This window comes from Pungitius pungitius, chromosome 7, assembly GCF_949316345.1.
Source record: "Pungitius pungitius chromosome 7, fPunPun2.1, whole genome shotgun sequence".
NCBI classification, from domain to species: domain Eukaryota; kingdom Metazoa; phylum Chordata; class Actinopteri; order Perciformes; family Gasterosteidae; genus Pungitius; species Pungitius pungitius.
The window spans coordinates 3,075,576-3,090,398 of NC_084906.1; the positions used below are offsets into that span (position 1 = coordinate 3,075,576).

At 42.5% G+C, this 14,823-nt stretch overlaps 2 protein-coding genes across 3 annotated transcripts; both read left to right on the forward strand.

Moving 5' to 3' along the window:
• Window positions 1-363: 363 nt before the first annotated feature.
• lamp3 (lysosomal associated membrane protein 3) lies at window positions 364-4,807 on the forward strand. Of its 2 annotated transcripts, none has more exons than XM_062563716.1 (7): window positions 364-751; window positions 1,740-1,910; window positions 2,111-2,193; window positions 2,559-2,684; window positions 3,032-3,104; window positions 3,272-3,442; window positions 4,108-4,807. In XM_062563716.1, exons 1-7 carry the CDS (start codon window positions 670-672, stop codon window positions 4,245-4,247), a joined length of 846 nt encoding a protein of 281 aa, XP_062419700.1. In that variant the 5' UTR covers window positions 364-669; the 3' UTR covers window positions 4,248-4,807. The 2 variants fall into 2 exon arrangements, with proteins under 2 accessions (XP_062419700.1, XP_062419701.1); XM_062563717.1 differs by having other exon boundaries at window positions 1,740-1,856.
• Window positions 4,808-4,980: 173 nt separating this feature from the next.
• On the forward strand, window positions 4,981-11,952 carry mccc1 (methylcrotonyl-CoA carboxylase subunit). The gene is made up of 19 exons (XM_037470464.2): window positions 4,981-5,288; window positions 5,797-5,840; window positions 6,068-6,207; window positions 6,381-6,476; window positions 6,630-6,751; window positions 6,910-7,057; window positions 7,162-7,283; window positions 7,388-7,499; window positions 7,670-7,751; window positions 7,868-7,995; window positions 8,093-8,276; window positions 8,433-8,542; window positions 8,710-8,926; window positions 9,020-9,106; window positions 9,272-9,321; window positions 9,661-9,798; window positions 10,451-10,558; window positions 11,019-11,090; window positions 11,180-11,952. Exons 1-19 carry the CDS (start codon window positions 5,233-5,235, stop codon window positions 11,315-11,317), a joined length of 2,154 nt encoding a protein of 717 aa, XP_037326361.2. The 5' UTR covers window positions 4,981-5,232; the 3' UTR covers window positions 11,318-11,952.
• Window positions 11,953-14,823: the final 2,871 nt, after the last annotated feature.

Genomic DNA, 14,823 nt, shown 5'->3' on the forward strand with positions numbered 1-14,823 from the left:
GCCACTTAGCTGCATGGCACAGCTCCATAGGGAGAGAATTATAGGATCATCATTCTGCTCTCTTGCGGTCACACATGCACCAAGACATCAGCTGTTAGGCACCACGGCAACAAAACCTGTGGGCCTGTGGTTCCCAATAAAAACTGAAAAAACTCCTTGAATCCTTGAAATTACTTCTATAAGAAATATCAAAATAAAAAAGGTTAACGAAATGGCTTTATGTTTCAAGGTATAATTCACGATGTGTTAGAAATTGGCAAAATGTTTCTTTGTGGTTGCAAAGCGAAAGGAAAAGATCAACACACCTGGTACGCTACGCTAAGCTAAGTGCAGCTTATCTTAAGCTAAGATAAGTACAGCTTAGCGTAGCATACATGGGGCGTTTATTCGGTGGTCTTGGAAGTCACAAATACAAGTGTTGACCCTGAACTGAGCTGAGTTTAATAAAGTAGTGTCTCATTCAGCCCGAGAAGCTCCACATTCGGTCTGTTACCATCGGAGGTGTCTGTTTGGAGTTGAGCGAGGCAGCGGTTTTCCATTCTCGCCTTTCGTGACGAGTCACTTCCTCCACACGGCTCTTTAGGTGTTGAGGTGTTCAACGGTTTCACATTTAAAGCACAAACCACAGCCGTTGTGCTGCACTCCTCCTGCTGCATTGTCTGCTCTGTCATGTTATCTTCTTTATTAAACATGATGCAAAGGGGTCAAACAAGTGGCTTGGTAATTCTCCTCCTGACTACTTTTAATTCAGGTAAGTTTGACAACATTTCAATCTAATTTCACCTTCTAATTTCACATTCTCTCTAAAGAGATGGTTTTCCTTTCCAACATGTTTTGGTTTCCACTCCTGCACCGTGATCGTTGCTCTCGTGGTCTTCAGTGATCTGAGCAGATGATCTCTGGCCTTCTTTTATTTTTAGTTCAGCATTGTCTCACTGCATCTGCTCATTCATGTCCAAATAGCAGTACAATTGAGTTTGTGTAAAATAAATGCAAAGGAAAAGATTAGTAGTAGTAGTTGTAGTTTTCAAGCGGTATTTTATTGTGGCATTATTCATTTCCTGAAACTGGGATACCTTGGTGTAATTACTGTTAACTCTCACCGGAGATCTAAAAAGACTTTTACCAACTAAATACAGTTTTTCGCAATTGTTAACACACAAAACAATGACGGCTTTCTCAAAACTGCACACACCAAACTGAAAAGCACAACCACAAAATGCTAAACCTTGCCAGGTGACTCTTTGCCATCAGAACTGAAACTGACACAAAATGGAACTTATGATTCAATTTGGCCATAATTTCAAATGCAACACACATACCATACACACAACAACACACAACAGTGTGCAGTGCTGCACACTGAAGAGCAAAATTGAGAACACAACCACAGAAATAGAACACACAATGACTAAGCAGAATGAGCCTTTTTTTCTCTTTGACTGTGTAAGCCTCCTTTGTTCATATTCAAATATTAAACAGCACACAAATATGCAGCAAAAATAGTTTTAAATCGGCACCCACAGAAAACTGTAAAAAAAACTGTAAACCGGTCTTCACAAAAATTACAGCATTTGATTAAAGTGAGCGCACATTTTTAGGGATTTTTAACACTACGGCATAATATAAACTAAGGCTTATACACGCTGTCCTCGTTATGTTAAGCATTTTGGAATGCCACCTTTTTACGAATCAATAAAGAAATTCAAGACAACTCTGAAAGTCTGAATCCCCGGCAGGTGTCCTCCTCCTGAGAAGCGACGGCTGGGCCGAGCCTCCCTCTGACTCCCAGCCGCCCTCTCAGGCACGCAGAGACCAGCCGGAGTGGCAGCGCTCCGAGGCAGCTCCTCCAATAGGTGCACATCCTCCAATAGGTGCACATCCTCCAATAGGTGCACATCCTCCAATAGGTGCACATCTATCATGAACACGTTCACTGTAATCACTGTAAAACTGTGACGGACCCCAAACCCTAAACACAGTATTGTCTCTTATTTTAAATATACATTATGTTGTGTGTATTCATATTTGTGTGTGTGTGTGTGTGTGTGTGTGTGTGTGTGTGTGTGTGTGTGTGTGTGTGTGTGTGTGTGTGTGTGTGTGTGTACAGGGACGTACATGCTGAACAACACTGATGGAAAACCTTGTATCAAGGCAACCATGGGAGCAGAGTACATTGTCAATGAAAAGAGGGTTAGTGCTGTGAATGGCTCAGCACTGTGTGTGTGTGTGTGTGTGTGTTTACCATTTGTGAATGCTGTGCTGTTTGCCTCAGTGTGCATCTACTGTGTGTCATTCAGCACCTTGTGCACAGTGTGTTTATGTCAGCAAGTCTTTGAACGTGTTACAAGTGGATTAAAAAAAAAGAAATCCCATCCTTTAAATGGATTGAGAAGATGTGTGCAGGATGAGGTTAACGCATGTTTATATGTGAGTTTGAGGAGTTTTCTTACAGTCCCATGTTGGAAAAGTTCAACAATGTAGCAAGAAAAGAAACTTACTTGTGATACGTTCGGGTCACATGTGAAGTACTTAGTATTTCTCTCCTCTGCATTCAGAATACTTGGTATTTCAACCTGGACCCCTCCAGGGTCCAAACCAGCGGTCATTGTGGCAAAGACGCTGCTGTTCTCTGTCTCACGCTGCCCGACAATGCAGCCAGTCTGCAGTTCACCTTCCGAAAGGTAAAACGCATCTAACAACAAAGGTCACGCTCCCCGCGTCTGCATGAACTTCCTCTCACAGTACAAAGACCCCAACCTTCTACCAGCGCTGCCTGGGGGACTCCAAGCCCACTTATATTACACATAATAACGTACTTTTAGAATAAAACACTGGCATGGTCACCTTTTTCTGTGATAGTAGAACCTGTTTGGTACATTTAACGATGTACTTGCTATAATCCTGGAAGGCAAGATAATCACTGTTTTTTTCTCCTTGCTTGAATGTGTCTTCTAGTTAAAATCTTTTGAAAAAATCTGTAAAAAATTCACGTAATTTCTGAACGAGCCTCTATTATTTACATCTCCAGGATAAGAATTTGTTCTACGTTGACAAGTTGACTGCTCATGTGTCTCCTCCACCTGACTGCCAAGCATGTGCAAGTAAGACCACATGGAGAGAGAGAGAGAGAGAGAGAGAGAGAGAGAGAGAGAGAGAGAGAGAGAGAGAGAAATAGCGAAACAGACAACACACAAACCGGTATTTCTAACAACAACCCACGAAACCCTTAAAGTGTAACTGTCCATGTCGTACATCCACTTCCTCCCAGACAAAACTTGCTCCCGTTCGTGGGCTGATGAAAAGCTGTTTGCAGCCAGAGACGGACAGAGCTTCACCTGCCAACACGAGCAAGTCCTGTGGATGTCGTCGGAGCTGAGGGTCAAGCTGCTTCCTCTGCAGATGCAGGCCTTCACTCTGCCCAAAGGACAGTATGGAACAGGTGACAGAGTTAATCACTTGGGTTCAGTGGTGCAGGGGTCAATTTAACTCCACGAATTGAACTTAGTGTGCGTTGTTTAAAGGGCTCTATTTGATCTAGAATTATAACCATATCTACAAACTGGGATAAATCGAATGGTTCTTTCGACTTGGTTTATCTCTTAAACAGGAAGCTAAACAACAATGATTGCAAACTATGATTTCTAAAAGGGTTTATTGTCTCTCGAAAATCTATTTAACTGCCCAAGAAGTTTCGATTCAATAAATAAAACCGGACAGGAAAGCCTGGTTGTTCACCCTTTTTATCAATAGATAAGATAAACCTGTCTGGATATTTTACAAAATTCCCAATTTTGAGGATGACATTTTAGAGCATCAGATGTTGGGATAACTCTTTGTCCTATTGTTTAAGACCAGGGAGAATCTGCTGCAGAAAAGTAAGTGTACTGAAACTATAGATAATGTCGTGTTGCTGATCTATAAATGGTGATAGACGGTAGCCTGCATTGCAGGTTTTCTCCCAGATGAAAACACATCACATAAGAATTAGAATGCGTGTACACAAATTGCCACAAATGTAGCTTCATCAGATTGGTGATTTCATAAATTAAGGTGCTCATTTGATTTCAATCAGCATCTTTCTCGCCTCTTGTTGTTTTTTTACAGAGGTGGAGTGTTGGTCCGACTTTTACAGACGAGTTATCCCCGTCATCGCTGGGGCCACAGGGGTGGGCCTTGTTCTGATAGCTTTGTTGACCTTCCTGTTCATCAGAGACCGCCGTGCAGGCGGATACGAAAGGCTGTGAAACCATGTGAAGCTGGATAGAAATACACTCAATCTGATTTTACACTTACAAAAAGTTTTCAAAATTACTTTCCTGATCTTGAAATTTACTTTTTGTTCTTGGGATACTTCAAATAATACTACAAAATATTTTGTATGTCTAAAAAATGACTATTATTGCAATAATTGTGTTATATTGGATTGATTATTCTTTTTTATGTTTTACAAATATCTTCAATTCAGCTTGTAATGAAATATTTTCTGTTTGATGAAAGATGATGAGAGGTGGGCTAAAAATGTATGTATGATTTATTACAGACCATCAATGAAACACACCATTGTGTGGTAGGATTTTTTATAATACAATTATTCACCCTAAATGGAAGGAAAAACTATAAAATTAAGATTTGCGGCTTTATTACCTGATTAGCCGTCAGCCCTGGTGGGCTATATTGAACAATAAGACGTCTCTTTTAATAAAATATATATTCTTTAACGTACAAACACATAGCTCAAATATTTGAATTAGTTTGAATGTTGTGAATGTTCAATGTTATTTTTTTCTTTGGCTTTTTGGCTTTCCCAGTCAATTTTTATTATTAAAATAAAACGAAATTCTTGTTATTTTTAATGTGTTATTTTTTCGTGGCCACCCATAATTCACGTCCTGGTTCCTGCTGCCCTCTGCTGGTGACACGAGGTCACTGTCGATTCTTCCTCCGCCTCCAAATCCTTCTTCCTCATTGGCTGCTCGACACTACGAGTCCTTGGAAAGGTCACAAATGATAATACACACATTTGCAACCGTGTGGCAGTGATTACTAGTGCGGTTGTAACATTTTAAGTCCCCTGACATTACCGCGTGGTTCAAGTTGAGTATTTTGCTGCAGTTAATTGATAACCAAACGGAACACGTGCTGTTTCTGAGAAAACCACTTCGCCTTTTTTCCTGCTGGCCTCATTTGGTGAGCTAGCTAGTAGCTAGTAGCTACTAGCAGCTGGTAGCTATGGCCGCTGTTATTCTGAGTTTCCCAACTCTGCAGAGTCTGAGGATATTTACACAGTGAGTACATCACGGCGTCGCGTGGCTGTTATGGGCTTGTGACGTGCTTTGCCCTCCTAATGTCGTCTTCTTTTTGACGTTAGCTTAAAGCTTAAAGTTCGCAACGCTACTCCACGTCAGAGCTAACGTCACCAAAAACGTTGTTAACGTTGTCCGCGGCTGCTCGTCATTGCTCCGCAGCTCTGGCCCCGTCGCCTCACTGGGTCTCTCAGCACCAACCTGTTGATAAAATGCGTTTTTGACATTGCGTGAGCTAACGCACCAGGTAGAGGCTGAGCAAGGTTAAATAGTAGCAGCTAGCATGTCGTGTGTTGCTGTGACAACACACAGACACACACTGTTGCGTAGTTGTGTACCCGTGCGACCAAACTTCTCTAGCTTCACACTCGGCTCAGTCATTTGCGCTGTTTTTTACTAATTAGATTTTGTATGTGCTATTTATTTTTTTAAATGAGCATTTTGTCTTTTTAACCTGTGTCCTTCACCGTGTTTCCTCTCCTCCTCTCAGGAACTCGTCATGGACCAAAAGAGGCGTGAGGCTCGTTTCAGGAGGTGACAGAAGAGTCCTTAACCCAAAGATGTTCACTTTGCATTCATTCAAAACTGGAAGCAGAGAATATTTATTATTTCTGCGTGGTGATGGTTAAAGATGGGGGCCGACTATTGTCATTTGATGCGCTAAGTTTTATTTCGTTCTGGTGAAGTAACAACAAGTACTTTTTTGGGATGTTGCTGTGTTTCCGTAAGGATCTGTAACATGTCTACTGTGTCTTCTTCAGGGGTGGGAAGGATCGAGAAGGTGCTGATTGCCAATCGAGGGGAGATAGCGTGTCGTGTGATGCGAACGGCCAAGAAGATGGGCGTCCGCTCAGTGGCTGTGTACAGCGATGCAGACAGGGACTCCATGCACGTGGCCATGGTGAGATGACGGGCAGCTCAGCCTTTAAAGGACTTGGAGGTCCTTTTAGTACTTGAAGTCATCTGCTTCTCTGACCTGAGCTTTCTTTCGCAAAGAGGTGTTTTCTCATAATGGTCATTCATAATTTAGAAAGTTGTTTGCTTTCATTTGACTTTTGGGGGGTTTGTTTGTAGGCAGATGAAGCCTACCACATTGGTCCCCCGCCATCCCAGCAGAGTTACCTTTCAATGGAGAAAGTTTTGGAAGTAGCCAAGATGTCTGGATCACATGTGAGTAGTCCGCTACCTGCTGCAAATACTTTGAGTTGAAGTGATGCTGTCACTTTCTTGATCGTCTTGCTCAAAGATGCCACTTCTAAAGAATAGTGTGCATTGAACAAGCTGCAGGGTGCTCACATTTTAATGTGATATTTGCGCGTGTAGGCGGTCCATCCTGGTTACGGCTTTCTGTCAGAAAGCACAGAGTTTGCGGAGGCGTGTAAACAGGAAGGCATCATCTTCATCGGGCCACCTTCCTCTGCCATCCGAGACATGGGCATTAAAAGGTACCCCGCACAATGCGTATATAGTTCTATCGTAACCTAACTGTTTGTTTACTTATTAACATGAAGACACGGTCAAAGAGAAGCATATTTACGGAAGAATAAGAGCAATAATAGCAACTTGTACCATTCACTGTCATAGATTTTGCTCTTTTTTTCAGCACATCCAAACACATCATGTCAGCCGCTGGGGTGCCAATCATTGGTGGCTACCATGGAGAAGATCAATCAGATGAGAGGCTGCAAGCAGAGGCGGCCCGGATTGGATTCCCTGTGATGATTAAAGCAGTCCGTGGGGGAGGCGGCAAGGTGAGAGGATTTGGAAAAAGCCTAAACATTTTGGCGAAAGTAACTTTTGTAAGCATAGGATAATGTGTAATTAATAATTAATGTGTAATAATTTGTGTGTTTAGGGGATGCGTATTGCACTGAAAGACTCTGACTTCTTGGAGCAGTTGGAGTCGGCGAGACGAGAAGCCAGGAAATCGTTCAATGACGATGTCATGCTGGTGGAGAAGTTTGTAGAGGATCCCAGGTGATTCATTTACTCACCCAGCTTCTGCCCACCGGACAGTTGTAACGGTTGTCTTTGTTACTTGAATTTGAAGATTAAATTGTCCTTTTGTCTGTCTCTTGTAGACACGTGGAGGTTCAGGTGTTTGGGGACATGCACGGTAACGCTGTCTATCTGTTTGAGAGGGACTGCAGCGTCCAAAGAAGACATCAGAAGATCATAGAGGAAGCACCAGGGGTGAGGAACTGTGAGAAGTTGCTTTGAATGTGCATAGATCCACAGTATCTAAATCTTATTGAATTTAAATCTCATTTTATCTTTTCTACCCTTGACAAAGTCCAGAAAATGTTCTATACTATGACTTAAATGTAAGACTTGTTGACTGTATTTTACTGGTATTTTTTCAGCCTGATATTAGTCCGGAGGTGCGCAGGAAACTTGGAGAGGCTGCTGTTAGAGCAGCCAAGGCTGTCAACTACGTGGGAGCAGGTTAGACACACACACACACACACACCTGCTCACACACACCTGCTCACACACACACACACACCTGCTCACACCTCACCACAGTACATAGAAATGATATCACAGCTCTCCTTATTTAGGTACGGTTGAGTTTATAATGGACGCCCAGCATAACTTCTACTTCATGGAGATGAACACCAGGCTGCAGGTGGAGCATCCCGTCTCAGAGATGATCACTGGAACTGACCTGGTGGAGTGGCAGCTCCGGGTAAGGGATGAGCGGTGGAGTTGAAAACATGACCTTTTGCTAATACATAGTTTAGATCTGAGTGGCACTGATCAGTCTCTGTGTAAATGTGGCCCAGGTGGCAGCAGGGGAGCGCCTGCCTCTCCTCCAGGATGACATCGTTTTAAGGGGGCACTCTTTTGAGGCCCGTATCTATGCCGAGGACCCAAACAACGACTTCCTGCCGGGGGCGGGGCCTCTGCTGCATCTCTCCACCCCTTCACCAGACCAACACACGCGTATAGAGACTGGAGTCAGGGAAGGTAGTGGGTCTAGATTTAACTCATATATTTACGTCTATAGCTTCACATTCTTTATGCAACGACTCGTAATCCAATCACACTTGACACATACAAAAGCATCAGATCTGCGACCACTCAGTTTGCTTAAATTGCGCGTGTGTGCACGCTTGTTTTCAGGGGACGAGGTGTCTGCACATTATGACCCGATGATCGCCAAGCTCGTGGTTTGGGGAGAAGACCGATCTGCTGCCTTAAAGAAGCTGCGGTACTGCTTACGACAGTACAACGTAAGACGCACACAGTGCTGCTTTGCATGTCCGTGGTACCAAACAAATGCAGCGTGTGCTTTACCTAAAGACTCGTGGTTCAATATTGACAGAGATGCACCCTTAAATGTCCGTAGTCCGTAGTCATGTTGATGTCTCGACTGTCTTTGCGTCCTCTCCTTCCTCAGATTGTCGGACTCGACACTAACATTGACTTTCTGCTGAGTCTCTCGGGCCACCCGGAGTTTGAGGCCGGGAACGTGACCACCAGCTTCATCCCCCAGCACTACGCCGACCTTTTCCCCGCTCCGATAGCTCCTTCGGGGGAAACGATGTGCCAGGCCGCTCTGGGCCTGCTGCTGCAGGAGAGGGATCACACGCAGGCGTTCGCACAGACCTCCGCTGGTGAGCGCACCGCCTTTCCCTTGTAGCACATTCGATTTGAAAAAGTAGGATACTAAGTGTGTGTCTGTGTGTGTGTGTGTGTCTGTCTTTCAGAGCCCTTCTCCCCATTCGGCTCCAGTAACGGCTGGAGAAACAACATCACGTTTAACAGAAACATGACGCTGCAGCTCGGAGATAAAAGTAACGGGCACAGGGGGAGCTTCCTAATGTGGGGGACGGGATGAAGAAGAAAGTTGATGGGACTTCGTAGCTTCCTCTCAAAATCAGCTCCAGAGTTTCCCTAGAGAAATGTCTTGTTTGCTTCCCCCTGTTGAGAACTTCTCCTCTTGTGTCTGTTGTCTTCAGCGGTTGATGTGGTCGTTATTTACAACAAAGACTGCAGCTACTCAATGCAGGTAAAGGTGGAGTTTGTTCAGTATTTTCTTTTTAATTTATTGTTTTTCACAGAAAAAGTACCATTATTATTAAAATATTTTGCAATACAGTGCTCACCTATTTTTTTAATGTTTGAGATAAACCCATATTAATTCCCATTAGATTTTCAACCACGTCACAGCTTTTATTCCTAATTAAAAACTCGTCAATCTCGATTCACTGATAAACAAAATACCAAAAAGCTAAATACACGGAACATAAGTTGAGACTATTTGTTCAATTTAATTTTCCTAAGATGAAGGATTTAAAGTCCTCCCTCATATTTATAAATAAATGCATGACTGCATTTCTCCTTGCAGATTGGCGAGGAGGTGTACCATGTGACCGGAGAGGTGGAGACGGACAGCGGAGCATCATTTCTTCACTGTTGTGTCAATGGAGTGAAGTCTCGTCCCAAACTGGTGATCCTGGACAACACAGTGCACCTGTTCTCCATGGTGTGTTCCCACCTACTGAAACACATGCATGTGTATATTCATATAGAACTTCTACTATAAGCAGTGTTTCTTCAAACATTATTTTCATCTTGATTATTGAGCTGATTTTCTTCATATTAATAGATTGATGTATCTGGTGAAAATGTAAAACTACTCATAATACAAAATGATCCATGTTAAAATAATGTTAATAACGGACTACTTTGTACACTTGATAATTTTGAGTGAACATCAATAACTTACTTTGCTATAATGAACATGATAAAATGTTAATCTAGTGGCAAATAACTTTTATTTTATATTTGAATCGATAAAATACATTTTGCAAGATTTACAAAACGTTTTTAACTGCTACTTTAAGGGAATACTGCTTTAAACACACACCTTAAGTTGTTCAGCTAATAACTACATAGTGAGGTAAAATGTTTCACTCTCAGACAGAATGGAGTTGGAGTGTGTGTGTTAAATGTGCTCCACCCAAATCCTCCATTCCTCACACGCCCTTTTAAACTCGTATGCGCACCTACCTCTTTATAACTCTACTTTAACGGCTCTATTTGGGAGCGTCAGCACTTTTTATAGTTGATTTATTGCAGGTTCATTGTCGGTGCTTTCTGTATCCATCATTTCATATTTCCAACGCTGTCTGCAGGAGGGGAGCTCCCAGGTGTCTGTCCCAGTGCCCAAGCATCTGGCTGGTGTGAGTGGTGCTGGTGCCCAAGGTGCAGCAGTGGCCCCCATGACGGGAACCATAGAGAAGGTGAGATTCTTTTTTTTTTTTCCATTCATTTCTAGAAATTTAAGTCGTATTAAATATTGTTTTGCTTTATCCTTTCACATCACTTTATTACAACATCAAACGTGACAAATAAGTGACAATTAATGATAAAATGGGGGTCAGAGGCGCTCAGCTGGTGAGGGGCAGAAAGTTTAGTCACACGTTTTATCATCTCGGAAAAACCAAAACTTAGTAAGACCAGTTATTTATTTAGTCCTGCTGTGGTTTCAAATGATCTGGGTCTCGCACCTGTTTTATACATCACTGGTGCCACGTATCCTCACTCATAGCTCCTCCGGCTTCCTCTCTACTCGAGATGGGAATCTCTCCAATCTGAAACACTGAGATCAAACTCCCGTTTTTCTGGCTGAGCGTTGTGTGAGCAACAAGAGAGGAGGAGTGTCCTCTGTTCCCTTTAAACAACCTGCCGTGTTGCGTTCAGGTGATGGTGAAGGCCGGAGACAAAGTGGCGGTAGGGGACCCTCTGATGGTGATGAATGCCATGAAGATGGAGGTGAGGGAATTCCGCCTGTCGCACATCCTCCTCCTCCTCCTCCTCCTCCGCGTTGTGTAACGGACGTGTTGTGTTTCGTGTGTCTGCAGCACACCATCCGGGCGCCCAAGTCGGGCGTGATCAAGAGGGTTTTCTTCAGCGAGGGCTCTCAGGCCAATCGCCACGCTCCTCTGGTGGAGCTGGAGGAGGAGGAGGAGGAGGAGGAGGTGCAGGGGAGCAGCCAGTAAACGCACAACCACAACGGGTGAATACACAAGGAGGGAGGAGTCCAAAGTAGTTACTGAGTGCGATCAGCTGATCAGCAGCAGTCGGTACCCGAGTCACGCAGTGGGAGAAAGGAAAGGATTAGACAAATACCTGTGTAAGTCTGTGTAAACGACACAATAATGAAATGTACGGCTGCCTTTCCCTTTACGTTGATTGTGGAACGGTTGTTTGAATCAGTGAATCTCTGAAACTAATGTTCTGTTAGTGGTGTGTGTTGGTAGATTAGGAGCTGGTTTGGGTTTTCGCTTTCTGTGACCGCTTTGTAAATCTGAGGCAGAAGAAAAGAGCAGCTGTAGCTTGTTAACCGGTCGACCCGGATGATGAAATGAAAGCAGAGGTCTGTCGTAGAGGAGAAAGCCTTTAGAATCTGGAGGCAGAGCAACACTCCACTTAAATGAGTCCTGGATCGAGCTCTGATTGGAGAAGCAGTGCAGGATGACGTGTCACTCAGAGGGATTCAAACACACACACAATTGATTTCTGATTATCACTTTTTACTTTCGTCTGATGAGGTCTTATATACTAAACACCTGTGTTTATGTTGTAGATGTGTGACAAATACGGATACTGTAATAAATAAAAGCTAACGGATAAAGCGTATGACTTTTGATTGACATCTCCCTCATTAGATGGAGTAAGTCAGTTTGTCCATCAGTCACATGGGGGAACCTTGAAATAAAATCGGTTTCCCTCCACGTGCTTCGATACACTGAAAAGGTTCAAACTGGGCCTTAGTGGCACCAGAGTGTACTTATTGCTACACGCTACTGACTAACATAATCTTCAATTCTTTTGTTATGGACTTTACAAAAGTGGTTGGACCAAAAATGATTTCCTCTATTTTTGACACCTTCAACCACAACATACAAAAAAAACTTGACTCTTTGAAAACCCTATATGTAGCAAATCAAAGGGGTTAGTTGTAGTATAGCATGTCAGAAGATGTCAGTTTAGATTTTTAAAAAGTCAAATTTATTAGAACATATATATATATATATATGTATATATTGAGATGCATCTATGAACCTAGTTTGTTGGGGTCAGTGATTTGAGGAAAGACTCAAAAGCCCCACAAAACTTCACACAATGAATTATTTAGGATAAAATGTGCGTGTTTTCATCCACGTCCTGGTTGTGTGTCCTCACTGCCCTGTGTGCGTCGCAGCTCGGTAGCGGTGTTTAACACAGTGACGTCATGCGAGGAATATATTGCGTTAGCACGAAGCTAACTAGCTAGCTGAACCTCCCAGGTTAATTAATATTTTTAATCGAGTCCCGGCCCTAATAATATATATTATATTATATATATATTGACCTTACATATATTTTTTTTATAATAATTTTTTACCTATTATTTAAAAAAAATCTTTTTTTTGTCTCTACATATTTTGACTTTTTTCACAATATTTTTTTCCCATGACATGACTGGAATGATCTTAGATGGAGCAACCTACACGTCCCTGTCACTAATGCCAAATGCCCCAAATTTCTGTACTTTAAACCTTATCTGGGTTCAACCCTCAAGGGACATGGTGGCTCTTCCTAAATCCTTTTTTAGTTTTAGGTAAAAAATCATGATGGGGATATTGGTGCATCTTGGAGGATCAACCATGCTATTCATCCTTCCTGCATTGGTAAAGGCACAAGTGAGTTGAATTTGAATGTAACAGATAATTGGAGGGTAAACAAATCTACACCCTGTGCCAGACTGTCAGTTTAAGGTTGTCCACAGGATGCCATGAAGTAGACAAACATGTGATTGTCTTGAAAAATGCCCTCAGAGGCTGTAATAAGTTTCATGTCAGTGTGACCACTGAATGAGACACATCTGCTCATCTTTACTGACTCATCCGGCCTTCTCTCCCGTCAAAAAGGTGGAACCCTATAGGCTACGTAGCATGGCTAATAAGTGCTAAAAGGCTAAAGCAAAGCAATTAACATCAAATTCAATTCATCAGCAAAAGATTCTTCATCATTCTTGACCATGCCATCATAACTCAAGTGAACGCGCCTTGTGTTTCTGCATAACCCCTAGGGTTCACTTCTCCGAAACAACCGTGGGGACAATGCCCCCACTACTACCTCCACGGCAGTGTGCTCAAGACTTGGCACGAGCGGGATTTGAACCCACTGGCGGTGCGCACAGAGGCTTCTGGGCTCTAGCTTGCACCCCTACACTACCAGTCCTGGTCACATTTTGGCAACTTTGATTCTCCTATTTAACCTTGAGCATGTGAGTTAAACTTTAAAACTCTTTTAAATGCTATTTTCACATCTGGGCTTGAACCCACAACCTTCAAGTGCAGTGCAGGGGGTTATGTCAGCAGCTCTTCCACTGTGCTACTTCACCACACACTAATCAGCCCTTTGTTTGTTGTATTTAACCTTGAGATTGCTACTCAAACCTGAAGTAAAGCCAAAGGCTCAAAACCACAACTGGGCTTCAACCCACAACCGACAGAGTAAGGACAGTAGCTCCTCTGCTCTTGTGCCGCACTACCTCACCCTGCACAAATTACATTTTTGTTTCTCGTATTTAACCTTGAGACTGCTACTCAAACCTCAAAACTCTTTCAAAGCAGAAATGATGTCTGCATGAAGGGGGCATGAACCCACAACCTCAGACAGCAGGTTGGAGCCTGCAGCCCTTCAGTTGTTCCCTTGTGCTATTCAAGCACATGCCTCATTGTGTCCGTTTCTCATATTGGACCTTGGGATTGTTTACTAAACCTCAAAACTGTTTCAAAGTTTACAGTTTGAAGCCCTGACTGCAACCAAACCCTCCTTCTGGGAGAGCAGGTTTGAACTGAGGATCCTCCACACTTCAGCCTTCCTGCTATCTCCCTGCACCGTTCCACCACACACCTGTTGATGCTTTTGAATCCAACCTCAATTCTCATAGATTCTCAGGCTGGAATCCACAACACAACACACTTGTCTGCTGGAATTGGTTGAACAAAAATAAAAACCCATGTGAAAAAAATTACTTCTCACTGTTCTCAGGTCAAATATTTATGCAATTAAAATGTGATTAATTTCGATTAATTAATTACAAAGCCTCTAATTAATTAGATTAATATTTTTAATCGAGTCCCGGCCCTAAAAATTATTATTTACTTATATACTATTATGTTTTGTTTGGATTTTTATAATATTGTTTTACAGCACACAACCACAATGTTTCCCTTAAAAATGTATTTATTTCGTAAATAGAACCATCTCCTTAAGCTTCAGGTACAAGACATTTATAGACAAACAGCAACTAACATCAGTCAAAAGACAATGAAGAGAATAAAATAGATTTGAACATATAGTACAGCGGTGATCTCGCGCTTGGTGTTGAACCGCCTGACAGTCAATTTGAGATATAACCATAAAAATATGACTATTATATATTGGGCTCCTGTTTAGTTTTAGCAATTTCCCTAGAAAACATGTTTGATACTCGTGCAATAAAAATGAGCTA